The 13,327-nt window shown below is 33.5% G+C and overlaps 2 protein-coding genes across 6 annotated transcripts; both read left to right on the top strand.

Moving 5' to 3' along the window:
* Window positions 1–1,107: 1,107 nt before the first annotated feature.
* Window positions 1,108–7,457, top strand: LOC123685577 (CTTNBP2 N-terminal-like protein). 4 transcript variants are annotated; one of them, XM_045625262.1, is made up of 9 exons: window positions 1,109–1,531; window positions 1,590–1,691; window positions 1,754–2,002; window positions 2,271–2,555; window positions 2,613–2,773; window positions 2,947–3,107; window positions 3,644–3,714; window positions 3,795–4,047; window positions 4,173–7,457. In XM_045625262.1, the coding sequence occupies exons 1-9, from the start codon at window positions 1,346–1,348 to the stop codon at window positions 4,211–4,213; spliced, it is 1,509 nt and encodes a 502-aa protein (XP_045481218.1). In that variant the 5' UTR covers window positions 1,109–1,345; the 3' UTR covers window positions 4,214–7,457. The 4 variants fall into 4 exon arrangements, with proteins under 4 accessions (XP_045481216.1, XP_045481215.1, XP_045481218.1 ...); XM_045625261.1 differs by having other exon boundaries at window positions 1,110–1,531; window positions 2,947–3,131; XM_045625260.1 differs by having other exon boundaries at window positions 1,108–1,531; window positions 3,795–7,457.
* A 1,124-nt stretch (window positions 7,458–8,581) lies between these two features.
* On the top strand, window positions 8,582–11,958 carry LOC123685771 (glycine receptor subunit alpha-2). 2 transcript variants are annotated; one of them, XM_045625643.1, is made up of 8 exons: window positions 8,582–8,903; window positions 9,026–9,203; window positions 9,269–9,495; window positions 9,624–9,706; window positions 9,759–9,893; window positions 10,073–10,249; window positions 11,181–11,386; window positions 11,697–11,958. In XM_045625643.1, exons 1-8 carry the CDS (start codon window positions 8,845–8,847, stop codon window positions 11,853–11,855), a joined length of 1,224 nt encoding a protein of 407 aa, XP_045481599.1. In that variant the 5' UTR covers window positions 8,582–8,844; the 3' UTR covers window positions 11,856–11,958. The 2 variants fall into 2 exon arrangements, with proteins under 2 accessions (XP_045481599.1, XP_045481600.1); XM_045625644.1 differs by lacking the exon at window positions 10,073–10,249 and having other exon boundaries at window positions 11,697–11,952.
* Window positions 11,959–13,327: the final 1,369 nt, after the last annotated feature.

The following is a 13,327-nucleotide window of genomic DNA, read 5'->3' as shown; positions in this document are numbered from 1 at the left end:
AGGTGTTCCAGATGTTTTCTCGTTGAATGTGAATTCAGTTTAAGAAAAGTGTCTTCAAATATCCAATTTACCACTGTATTGCAATCTTAATTAAGTTGATAAAATGCTCACGGTAATCCTTGTACTGTTAACTACTTGACTTAGCACACTCAAGAAATTCGGACGCCGAATACTCAAGTATTGTCAATTTTATTCCACTACGATTTACAAACACCTTTTCACATTCGCATTCACATGGAGAAATGTAATAATGTAAATAATGGGGGACTTAGTGATGATCCCTGTACCAAGCCCTCATACACAATCCATGGTCCTCTTATATAATCTGTTTCTTTATCATAAAAATATAATTCCCGATAATTCATCCAGGCTATTCTTAGATTTGCAATGTCCCTTGGTATGCCAATATTGTATAAATCTTTCTTAAGAATTTGTAGGTCTATATTATCCTAGGCAGACTTTATATCAAGAAAGATGATGATGGTGGATTTTCTACGTACAAAAAGTGGAGCATGACGTCAATAGATAGTCGTAAATTGATTTTACCCTTCTGAAACCGAAGCTGTATGAGTTTTTCGTTTCTATATTATTCTCTATTCCATGTTTTAGAATTGATTCTAATATTTCAACTAATTGGGGTGCCAATGATATGGATCGCAAGTTGTCTACAGTATTGATACACAGACTACACTACTTCACAGTCTTTGATTGATTGATTAATATCACAGATAACTGATTAATATCATAGATAAATACCACAGATTAGTCTTTGTAAATACAAACGTAAGTACAAACGTAGGACCACAGACTAGTAATATGTGGTAGGACCCCTCATCTATGATTGATATTTATGCCTTGTGCAAGTATTTGTTTAAGAATTATTCATAGAATAATACAAACAAATCTTTAAATTGCCTTCTGCTTGATCGTCTGGAATAAATTAATTTTAATTGCCGTATCAAACTTTAATGCAAGGAATACTTCAGTAAGTAATAGTTGAATAGTCTTATTAGTCAAGCTTACATCTTGGGAACGCCAACAATCACAGACAATAGACAGTAGTTCCTTTGCATTATTAGTTTTTCGATGATTACTTTTGTCAGCTGTCATTTTGCCGAAAGATTGTCATATATTATGTATGTTTACTTTGAGTGGAAATGCTAACTCCCCAACTTTGGAAATCCCTATTATAAGAATGTCGATTTCTTAAATAAATCGATTTTTATCGGTTAACCTATAAATTATATTTAATTGTTTAAATTAGAATTCAATGAATTCATTAGAGAATGCGTAACGGCGTTTTGAAGTTGCTTCCAAAAGGCGATTGTTTTGAGCTGTCTAGGTAATGAACAAAGGGCTTCATAAAAATAAACTCAATATGGCTACTAACAATAATCAGAATGGATGGATTAGCGGGCTAAGTTATGGTGCCCCCTTATCTGCTGTACAAGAACAGCAACCAGGTACATCACCAGAAATGAATCAATATGAACAACTAGACAGACCAAACACAGGATGTAATACATTAAAGGTAAAATATTTCAAAGGGCATTGAAAGTATTTTTGTCTGAATTTATTAATCATTACAGAGGAATCCTAAGATGGAACTTTCTAAAACAGATTTGTTAAAGCTAGTCACATATTTTGAAGGAGAAATACAAGCTCGTGATATTGTAATTGCTGCTCTTAAAGTAAGTTGAAAGTTTTGCATCATGCCAGGTTCTAGAAAGTATTTGAATCTTTTCACTTTCAGTCTGAAAAGCTTAAACAAATTGTAAACTTAGGAAGGTACAAGCCTGCTGTTATGAATGATCCTTATACAGCATTATTGAGAGATAGCATTGCTGATGGTCCCAATGTTAAGCCTCCAACAAATGAAAAAGATATGACAACTGCTGCTGAACAACAACTACAAGCACTTGAGCAGCTTGCTCTTCAGCAGAGAAGAGCTCATCAGCATATGATAAATATCCTTAAGGAAGCTGAAGCAAAGCATAAAAAGGTATAACCATATTATTTTAGATGTCGGCTTTGGTTTATTATCGTCAATAATGAACCTTTGGACTGATTAGTTATTAATACACAATGTGTTGATTTTTAATTCTTTAAAAATATGAATCAACATAAAGTGTTTATTATTAACTAATTAAAAAATCTTTTCATTGATAATGTTTTTTTTTCCTTAGATGTAGAAATATTTTGCTGAAAAAATTTAAAAACCATAGTGTGAAATTTTCAGTTTTTTTTAAATCGATAATTACGGTTATTAGGTTATACAGGAGTTGGAAGAAGAGAAGTGTAAACATGAACATGACACTGCACAAGGTGATGATATTACATATGGTTTAGAAATGGAAAGAACAAGACTGAGACAAGAGTTGGAGATGGAAAGGAATGGAAGAAAAAAATTAGAAAAGGAGCTTAAAAGGCAGCTTGAAATGGCAGATGAAGAGAGAGCTCGGCAAAAACAAATAGTTTTGCTGTTATTGGCAGAAAGAAAAAAAATCATTGTTAAATATATTGAAGAAAGGAAACGTAGTGAAGATCTAGCACAAGTAAGTGAATATACTTTGATAATTATTAAATAGTATTTCATATATATTTCTTTCAAGATATTATCAGAGGAAAAATCTAGAAATGATACAATGGCAGAAGGTTTAGAAGAGGAAAGCAAAAAATCTCTTCAAATGGAGGCTGAATTGGAAAAACAGGGCCACGTTTTTGAAGCCGACAAAAAGTCCTTAAAATCTCAGTTAGCTTTGAAAGAAGCTAGGTAAGTTTTTTTTCAAATGTTCAGTTTAATGCAACAAGGATTAAATATTCAGGCAGTGAAAGGCCTAAAAGCACAGTATTTCTATTCTTTCTTTTCCTTTTATGTTGAAAACCTACCTTTAGAACATGACTTACCAATTAAAAATGCTTGCAATTCATACCTGAATTTATTAGGTGTGTTGAATTAGAGGCTGAAATCCAAAAACTCAAAGCTGAATGTGAAGCAATTCGAAATAGAACAAATGTACCATGTGATACAGCTTCAGCTGTAAGCAGTATAGCTAAAGCTGTCCAACCCACTGCCACTGTGTCCAGTTTTCCCGTGTCTGGACCAAGTAAGTCAGAAGAAGTGCTTTTGTGTAAGTGTTTTTTAGTTTTGCATGTTACCTCTTTCTTGTTTATGCACGAAAAAAAATAAAAACATTCTTATCCACATTGATAAAAGTCCAGGATTACATAATCAGGTACATAATAATGTTCACTTATTATTTCCGAAAATGATGTTTGGAACCATTAGAGAAAATAAATTTGAAAATTTCCACTGATTTACCTTTCGAAATCCAGATTCATTGAAAATTTTGAAAGTTAGTTGCATGAATGTTGTTAAAAAATTAGTAGCTATAGCACATCGATCCTTCTAATATAAAAATCTAATCCACATTTCAAAAGGCAAAACACTAAAAAATTTAATTATTTTTATATAGTTCCAAAGTTTTCCAAGAAAAAGAGGAAATAATAAACCCATGCATTTATGTTTTAAATGTGCTTGTAGTTTTTCATTGTTAAATGGTGTTGTTGCAATGTTTTTGGTGCATAAACAGATGTCTTGTTGTCTTGAGGTTTTTTTAACATAAATGATTTTCAATTCCAGCAACAGGAATAGCACAATCTGTTGTACCAGGTCAAGTAATCCGTCAAACAGCTGTTGCTCCTGTTTCAAAGGTTTGTACTTGGTAGAATTGAATAAGCATTCACTTGAAGGTGAAAAAACACGGTTTTCTCATTCAGATAATTATTTTCAGTTAGTAACACCAAGTCCTACAAGCTCAGTTACCTCACAGGGTACGGTAAGTAGGGCCCCAGGGAAATTAGGTTTTCAATATCAGTCTAATGCACCTCAGACGCCCCCTAAGAAGGGTAGTCTAGCGGCCAGAGGCGTTCCACCACCTATACCTCCAAATAAACCAGTGATACCAATAAAACAAACCACTCCTAGAAGGTTAGAAAGTGCAGCTGACATTGAGAAAAAAAAGGCAACAGTTCCAGCAAAGGAAGGTACGATCACAAATGACACAACGCAATCTTCTCAAGGAATTGAATTGTTAGGTCAAGAATTGGCAGACTTTCAACAAATGTTCATTACAATGGCGACAGGCAATAATATTTAAAATTCATTTCAGATCATAACGATAGGTCTTCTGAGAAAAGTCAGATGGGTTGATTATAGAGGTGGAATATGGTGGCCAATAATCTCAAATGAATTTCACGATGTCCATGACTGACCTCGAAAAGTTAGCAAGCTTTTTTTTCAATTTAAAATGATTATTGCATCTTGATTTAGCTCCATCATCTTGAATTTTTATTTGCAAGAATTCTCATAATGAAAATTTTAGTTTTATGACTTCTCACTTCACATCTTTCTGTGATACTGATTTTATATCCTTTACTATGGAAGCTATACAAAAGACTCGGTTTATTTATTTATTTTTTTATTATTATATTGGCTTGTTACTGTTTCCTAAATCATTTAATTATAGCTTGCTAGCTATTATAGAGAAATATTGTGAAACAAATTAACAAAATCCTCTTCCAAGACAGTTAGATGGTGAGTCTGAATCAAAATTAGAAAATTTCTGCTTCAACTCAGAAAATAATTATCGAATACTCAATTTTACTCTGAAATTTGTATCTTTATTTCGGTTATTTGCTTGTTGCAATTACATTTATTCAATTGAGAATTTAATCTTCCACACAATTGTTGAATGCTGAAATTTTATTTTTGTATAGATTGTAGATCTGAGTAATTAACTTATTCATTCAATTGCAGTATTATCTGAATTGAGATCAATCGTAAAATAGATTTATATTGAAAAACAAAATGAGTAATTTTACCCCATGCTGATAGCATATGGTTAATATAATATTGTACAACTAGGAAAATAATTTAAGATAACATAACTTTGGAGAAAGACTATGGCATTTTCCAAAAACAAAAATAAAAACGAATGTAGAAACTTAGAGAACTGCCAAATATCAATGATTGTTAGAGGAATGTACATATATTTTTATGATTTCTTGGTATCATTTTTGGGTATGGTCCGTATATTACCTTGGTTACTATGTTGAGTAAGTTGGTGATCCGTATATGTCAAATTAAAAAAAAAAAATTCAAAAACCAGTGACAATTTCCTCCAACTTCAGTGAGTTATCTGTCACCAGAGCAACTGTACTTTTATTCTGGTTAGGTTCTGTAACCACGCCCACTCGGCTTGGCAGTTGTCATTTTAATTTTCAGATTATTGTTTATGAACATTTTTCATGACATCTAACATTCAAAAACTTTATTATTTTAAATATGAAACTGAAACAGATCCATTAAGAACTTCCAGTTGTCTACAAATTAAAAGAGATCAACCATTTATAACCCTGAAAATTCTGTCAAAGAAAAATTTGGTTGACCAATGACAAGTGTCAAGCGGTCCGTAAATACGAAGCAGGTTACCTGAAACATTGAAAACCACTAGTAACCGCTTTGGAATTCTCAGCGATATACGGACCATACCCTTTATCAGTTGCCATTGTCAACCATAACGAATATCAGATTTTGTAGTTGTGAAGATCATTAAATTGTTCTGATAGCACTAAATATCAATTCAAAATTATATTAGCTTTAGGAGATATTATTTCTACTATAAAAATTTGATAGTCGACTATTGATAAAATTAATACAAAAAAATTATGTGGAATCATTCCAGTTCTCAGAGAACTCTATACTATACCGGAAAGTTGAAGTAACACTCTTGTCCACGGGGTTTTTTTAATTAGAATATGTAGTTTTTGATCACGTGCGCCAAGCTATTCAAAAATGTTCGTACATAAGAGTGTGTTTACTTCAGCATTGAAGTAAAGAGATATAAAAAAATGAATGTTAATTTCATACAAACATAGTGAAAGCCAGTAGAAAAAATATCAATTAGAACCTCACACTCATTTAAAAAGGTTATTCGATAAGTTAGAAGTCCTTAATTATTGTGAATCAATAGTTTAGATCGATGAGAAAGTCCTCAACTGAAAACACCTAAAATAATGTTTGATGTTCCAATAATCTTAGCTAACAAAAATACTTTGTAAGGCATCTAAAAATCCGTCTAGTCAACTTGATATTCTATACTCGAATGCAGCCTACATTGATGGTGGAAGTAATATTTATCTCCAGGCTTGCATTTCAACCTTATTGAGGTTGTGCTGTACTCATTCATGAATGGGTATAGTTTTTCTATTCATAGATAGCAATTGAAGCAATAAAACAAAAGCTTTCGACTTTAGTGGTTGTTCTATATGATAATGCGTAAGATCGGAATTTTGCTAAATTTTTCAGAATCTTGACAGTTACATTTGATTTCTTTAATCAATAAAATTTTTATTGTACATACTTGGATTTGGTTTTTCATATAAGTCTCAATGAAAATGTGCCTTATACTACTTGAAATATCTCAATACTTAGACATGTTTCATTTATCCATGATTATCCAGAACAAGTGAAGAAAGGTGTTTTATTTTTTGCATGATGTTAATTTTTGAACCTCATTTCAGGAAGGTTCTTAGACAAATAAAATCTAATGTAAGATTTGCAGTGGTGGCTATCACCCTAGCTTGGAACATTTTGCAAAAAAAGTCCTCTCTGCTTTAAGATTATGTTGGCCACCCTGAAGAGCAGGACATAAATATCAATATTATCTATTCTTCAAGAATTCCCCAGATTTGAGGTCCATTAAAATTAATATCTTGAACATATAAAGTAATATTTGAAAAATTGATTCAACAAAAACTCATTGCAAAATTATTTATTTAAATCTATTGTGAAATGAGGTCATCTGTCATAATTCGATCATTATGTATATAACAGTTTTATTTTTAATTGAATTGAAGTACTTAATGCGAATATCAACAGGCAGAAAATGGAAATCATGTGCTTCCTTACTTTTCTGAATAGAAGAATCCCTTATTGATGTCTCACATGGCAATCTTGTTTACAACCTTCAGTTGTAGGTATATATAAATCAACTGTATAGGTGAATACATTATGAGTTACTTCCTCAGAAGTTTTTATGAATTTTTTTGAAATGTCACAATGCGACATTTTGATCTCAATATATTCCAGTCAAAGAAATGATTTCTGAATGTGAGAATCACATTTAAAAAAATTTATTTTTATTGTCGATTCGATTGTGATATTTATTTAAGGTATTGAATGATTTCAAGTTTTTGTTCGAATGTAAAAATTGAAAATTATGCTGGTATTTATTTTCGTGGATTGTTTTTGTGATTAGGAAATGTATGTGTAGAGTTTATTCAGCTATCATAATCTTATTTTTAATATTGTTCCACCGGATGATTGTACATTTCAGTTAACCTAGTGTATTTATTAATGTGAACATTGAGATGAATACAACATTATAGGATTATATTATGTCTTTTATTTCCTTACGGCGTTACCTTTCACAATTCATTGTCCATTACATAACAAACCAATAGCAAAGTCCCCGGTCTGCTATAGTAAAACACATTTTTTTGACAAAATTCGATTTTATTATTCAACATAGTTGCCGAGTTCGATACAGCTATTATAGCGATCTTCCAACTTTTCGATACCATTCTTGTAGTATTATTTGTTTTTCGCTTCAAAATAGGCCTCAGTTTCGGCGATTACTTCTTCATTGGCGCTAAATTTCTTTCCAGCGAGCATTTTTTTGAGGTCTGAGAATAGGAAAAAGTCGCTGCTTGCCAGATCTGGCGAATACGGTGGATGCAGAAGCAATATGAAGCCCAATTCATGCAATTTTGCATTGTTTTCATTGATTTGTGACACGGCGCATTGTCTTGATGAAACAGCACCTTTTTTTCTTCAAATGGGGACGTTTTTTTTAACTTTAAACGATCCAATAACGCTATATAATAATCGCTGATGATGGTCTTGCCCTTTTGGAGATAATCAATGAATATTATACCTTGCGCATCCCAGAATACTGATGCCATAATCTTGCCAGCTGACTGTTGTGTTTTTCCTCGCTTTGGATTCGGTTCATCGTGTGCAGTCCACTCAACTGATGACTGTCGATTGGACTTCGGAGTGAAATGATTGAGCCATGTTTCATCCATTGTCACATATCGACGTAAAAATTCAGGTTATAATTTGATCAGCACACGAAATTATTTTTTTTTCGATCTTTTTTTCAAATAACAAAAGTAGCTACACTCACAACGCAATATCTCACAAACTAATGGTCGGACTTCCGTCAAATTTTGACACGTATCGTTTTAAGGTTGGTACTAACCAAAAATCATATGGATTTAACATAGACTTATTATCCTTTGATACGTCTATGGGATTTAATTCTAGCACCGCCATCTGTTCATCAGACCGGGGACTTTTCATTTGGCCTAATATTTCAATTATTATGATTAATCAATTTCATTATTTCTTGAATGAGAACTAAAAGAGAATGGAAAAAATTGAGTTGAATAGGTATGTTTCAAATTTATTGTTCTTCCCTATGTTTCATTTGGGTAAAAAATTGAAATAGGTACATCTCGCCCTGAAGTACAACAAATGGAAAGTTCAAATTTTGGTATTTCACTTCGTTATTATAATATAAATGTACAAAACCTAAGTATCATAATAGAAATATTAGGTATGCATCTATCTTCCTCATCAGATGTATGTCCTGCAATCAATGAATACGCAGACACACTTTTAAGTTGATTACGAACGATATGATACGATAATTCAATTAGTGCTGGGTTCACACATAACATGATGTAATAAGAAGATACACTAGATTTTTTATAAACATGAAATTTATCATATTGATAATTTTGATCAATTCGTCTTCCTGCGTTATAGCAAATTTGTAAGTTTTTTTTTTATTAACTTTGTTTGCTTTGGTTTCAAGAATAATTTAGTGCAGAATATAGATATTGTAGCATAAAGAAAACAATTTAGAGATCTAATAATCCAATATTTTTTCGGAAGCAATGGCCACAGAGGATCAGAATACGTTGAAGAAAATAGTTTATCTCTAAGAGATATATTGCCAGTAAAAGTAAAGCACTACGACAAAAACAGAGCACCAAAATTACAAGGACAACCAACTGTAGTTTACTTTCATGTTACTGTACTTTCTTTGGATTCGATCAACGAGGAATCAATGGTGGGTAAACTTTTAAATTTTTTTCAAAATTATTTAAAATAGAGGAATGAATCGATATTTTTCAGACTTACGTTACCGATATATTTCTTGCACAAAGCTGGAGAGACCCTAGACTAAGATTGCCTGAGAATATGAGTGAAGAATACAGAATTTTGGATGTAGAATGGCTACATAGTATATGGAGGCCAGACTGTTTCTTCAAAAATGCTAAAAGTGTTACTTTTCACGAGATGACCATCCCAAATCACTATCTATGGTTATATCACGATAAAACGCTTTTATACATGTCCAAGTATGAAGAAATGCATTAATTTAATAAGTTTGTAATGAATCCAAAACAAACATCATGAATTACCTATTTGACTTTGTAGCTTGCCTTCGCACTGGTTATTGTTTTTCAAAAAACAGTTGTGATTTCAGGTTAACATTAGTTCTTTCATGTGCAATGAAATTCGAATCTTATCCTCATGACACACAGATTTGCTCCATGAGTATAGAAAGTTGTGAGTGAAATTCTGAGACACTTTGTATTCCCTTAATAAGATTATTTTTTAGTGTCTCATACGGACCACGATTTGGTTTTCATTTGGAATATGACTGATCCATTGGTGGTAAATCCAGAAATCGAGTTGCCACAGTTAGATATAGCAGAGAATTACACAACTGACTGTACCATTGAATACTCTACAGGTAAAAAAATGCTTTATTTAAGACCTTTAAGCCTCATTATTGACTTCCGACTGCAAATTACATCAACATATCCAACAAGTATTTGGATAGTTGATGAAGTTGCAGGATAAGTAGAATCTAGAATATGTAGGTATACCTATGCAAAATTTGAACTCAACTTTTGTAATATGTTTCATCAGGCAATTTTACGTGCCTGGCAGTGGTGTTCCAATTAAGAAGGAGACTAGGATATCACCTTTTCCACACCTACATCCCATCTGCCTTGATTGTTGTAATGTCTTGGATTTCCTTCTGGATCAAACCTGAAGCTATCCCAGCTAGAGTTACACTAGGCGTAACATCCTTACTTACTTTGGGTAAATATAGAGATATGATACCACCAATTGTAACCATTTAAATTTGTAGATATTTCCAAAATATCAATCAGCGATGGGTTGCTTTTTATAGGGTCCAAAAATAACTGTTTAATTTTGACATGGACAGAACCAATTTCAATTATTACTGAAATACTTTTCATACATAACAGGTCCATTGAAAAGTCCCCGGTCTATCATAGTAAAACACTTTTTTTTTGCCAAAATTCGATTTTATTATTCAATATAGTTGCCTTCGAGGGCGATACAGCGAATAGCGATTATAGCGATCTTCCAACTTTTCGATACCATATTTGTAGTAAGATTTGTCTTTTGCTTCGAAATAGGCCTCAGTTTCGGTGCGATTACTTCTTCATTGGCGCTGAATTTCTTTCCAGCGAGCATTCTTTTGAGGTCTGAGAACAAGAAAAAGTCGCTGGGGGCCAGATCTGGCCAATACGGTTGATACAGAAGCCTTTCGAAGCCCAATTCATGCAATTTTGCCATTGTTTTCATTGATTTGTGACACGGCGCATTGTCATGATGAAACAGCACCTTTTTTCCTTCTCCAAATGGGGCTGTTTTTTAACGATTTCATCCTTTAAACGATCATATAACGCTATATAATAATCGCTGTTGATGGTCTGGCCTTTTTGGAGGTAATCAATGAATATTATACCTTGCGCATCCCAAAATACTGATGCCATAACCTTGCCAGCCATGTTAGTACTAACTAAAAATCGTATGGATTTAATACTAGCACCGCCATCTGTGCATCATTCCGGGAACTTTTCAATTGACCTAATAGGTAGAAAAAAAGAGTATTTTTTTAAATTATATAATTGAGAGTTTGCGTTCTTCCTTGTTCGAAGATAAGCTGTTCATTTTCTGGACTCCCTGTATGAGTTTCACGAAGATTCCTTATTTTTTCCAGCTACCCAAAACACCCAATCTCAACAATCTCTTCCACCTGTGTCATATGTCAAGGCTATCGATGTTTGGATGTCCAGTTGCTCGGTTTTTGTCTTCTTATCACTGATGGAGTTTGCCGTGGTCAACAATTACATGGGCCCTGTTGCTACAAAAGCGATGAAAGGCTACTCGGACGAAGATATTCCCTCTGAAGTTATGCAGTACAAGGTTGGTACAGGTTTCCCCAAACTCGATGGTCTGGATCGATAGAACACAGATGGAATCTTCAGTATGACTCCCATTGTTCCCTGCCATGTACACCATAAATTTCCATAGTTAGTAGAACGGTTGGGTTTACATAATAATTGGTGCCGTGCTTCCGAGAGATGCGCAGCTCATGACGCCATCTCTCGGGCAAGCAAAGAGCCACTACACCAAAAACCAAATTTTCTCATTTTCCAGAATTGGCCATCGAGTTTTGGACTACCTGTATAACGTTGCATTTCTTATAAGTTATAGTTGAAAAAAATCCTTTCAGGGCATGGAAAGGATACGTTACAGCACCGTTAGTCAGCCACAATATGAAACTTTCTGTAATGGAAGAAGCATAGCTCTCTGCATAGATAAATTCTCTAGATTCTTTTTTCCATTTTCATTTTTAATACTCAATATAGTATATTGGTGCACCTTTTTGTGAATGATCGATTTCTCTAATTTTCTGCACAAAGAACACACCACACTTTGTTGTCAAGCAGTAGCTACTGTTGTTGGATTTAGTATCAATAAATTATTGCAACTTGTATGTCTTTTTTTCGTACACTCTCAGGGTCTAAATATGACAGATGAGATATTTAAAGGGCAAGATATTTTAGAATGGTTCCGCAGTTCTAGCCATACCTATATGATTTCTCCTTAATAATTAGGTACCCATCCAGTTACAAAGTAGTGAGACGAATGAATTGGGAATGATGAGATTGCACAGATCAGTAAAAAAGAGTCGTATAAATGCAAACTATCAAATTCAAGATACAGAGTGTTGAAATAAAAATTTTTTCTAAGTTTTTTTTTCTCACAGCACCTTCCATTCATAAGAAATTTAACTTAAATTTGGCATTCATGAGTTTGATTGACCGGAGTAATGATCTTCGACTGATTTAAAAAAATTAACAAAATCATATGAAATGGATTTAGTTTAGAAACACCCAACGAAATAACCTTCGAATATGTGTATTCAAGATGTGCAATCATTACCTAACATATCTATTTTAGACGCCCAAAAGAGGCTGTCACCGACGAAAAAACAAAAAAGTTTACAAAATAATTTTGAATGACCGTAAAGTGAAGTTGATCGAGATAGCAGACATTGTGAAGATATCATCTGCACGTGTACCATCATATCCTTCACGAATATTTGTACATGAAAAAGCTGTGTGCAAAATGGTTGCCACGCGAGCTCACAATCGATCAAAAGCAACAACGTGTTAATGATTCTGAGCAGTGTTTGAAGCTGTTTAAGAGCAATAAACCTGAATTGTTGCGTCGATATGTGACAACGGATGAAACATGGCTCCATCATTTCACTCCGTAGTCCAATCGACAGTCAGCTGAGTGGACTGCACACGATGAACCGAATCCAAAGCGAGGAAAAACACAACAGTCAGCTGGCTAGGTTATGGAATCAGTATTCTGGGATGCGCAAGGTATAATATTCATTGATTACCTCCAAAACGACCAGACCATCAACAGCGATTATTATACAGTTATTGGATCGTTTGAAGGATGAAATCGTTAAAAAACGGCCCCAGTTGAAGAAAAAAATGTGCTGTTCCATCTAGACAATGCGCCGTATCACAAATCAATGAAAACAATGGCAAAATTGCAAGAATTAGGCTTCGAATTGCTTCTACATCCACCGTATTCGCCAGATCTAGCCCCCAGCGACTTTTTCCTGTTCTCAGACCTCAGAAGAATGCTCGCTGAAAAGAAATTCAGCGCCAATGAAGAAGTAATCGCCGAAACTGAGGCCTATTTTGAAGCGAAAGACAAATCGTACTAGAAAAATTGTAACGAAAAGTTGGAAGATCGCTATAATCGCTGTATCGCCCTCAAAGGCAACTATGTTGAATAATAAAATCGAATTTTGCCAAAAAGATGTGTTTTACTATGGTA

The sequence above is a fragment of the Harmonia axyridis genome, chromosome X (genome assembly GCF_914767665.1).
Source record: "Harmonia axyridis chromosome X, icHarAxyr1.1, whole genome shotgun sequence".
NCBI lineage: Eukaryota > Metazoa > Arthropoda > Insecta > Coleoptera > Coccinellidae > Harmonia > Harmonia axyridis.
This window is presented reverse-complemented; position numbering and strand designations above follow the sequence as displayed.

What these genes read in the sequence shown, in the direction of transcription:
- LOC123685577 (XM_045625259.1), top strand. Translation starts at nt 1,346, where the DNA reads ATGAACAAAGGGCTTCATAAAAATAAACTCAATATGGCTACTAACAAT. An exon ending in GTCAGAAGAAGTGCTTTTGT is followed by an intron (nt 3,132 to 3,643) that starts GTAAGTGTTTTT and finishes TTTCAATTCCAG; the next exon opens with CAACAGGAATAGCACAATCT. An exon ending in CTGTTGCTCCTGTTTCAAAG is followed by an intron (nt 3,715 to 3,794) that starts GTTTGTACTTGG and finishes AATTATTTTCAG; the next exon opens with TTAGTAACACCAAGTCCTAC.
- LOC123685771 (XM_045625643.1), top strand. Translation starts at nt 8,845, where the DNA reads ATGAAATTTATCATATTGATAATTTTGATCAATTCGTCTTCCTGCGTT. An exon ending in CGATCAACGAGGAATCAATG is followed by an intron (nt 9,204 to 9,268) that starts GTGGGTAAACTT and finishes GATATTTTTCAG; the next exon opens with ACTTACGTTACCGATATATT. An exon ending in TACCATTGAATACTCTACAG is followed by an intron (nt 9,894 to 10,072) that starts GTAAAAAAATGC and finishes ATGTTTCATCAG; the next exon opens with GCAATTTTACGTGCCTGGCA.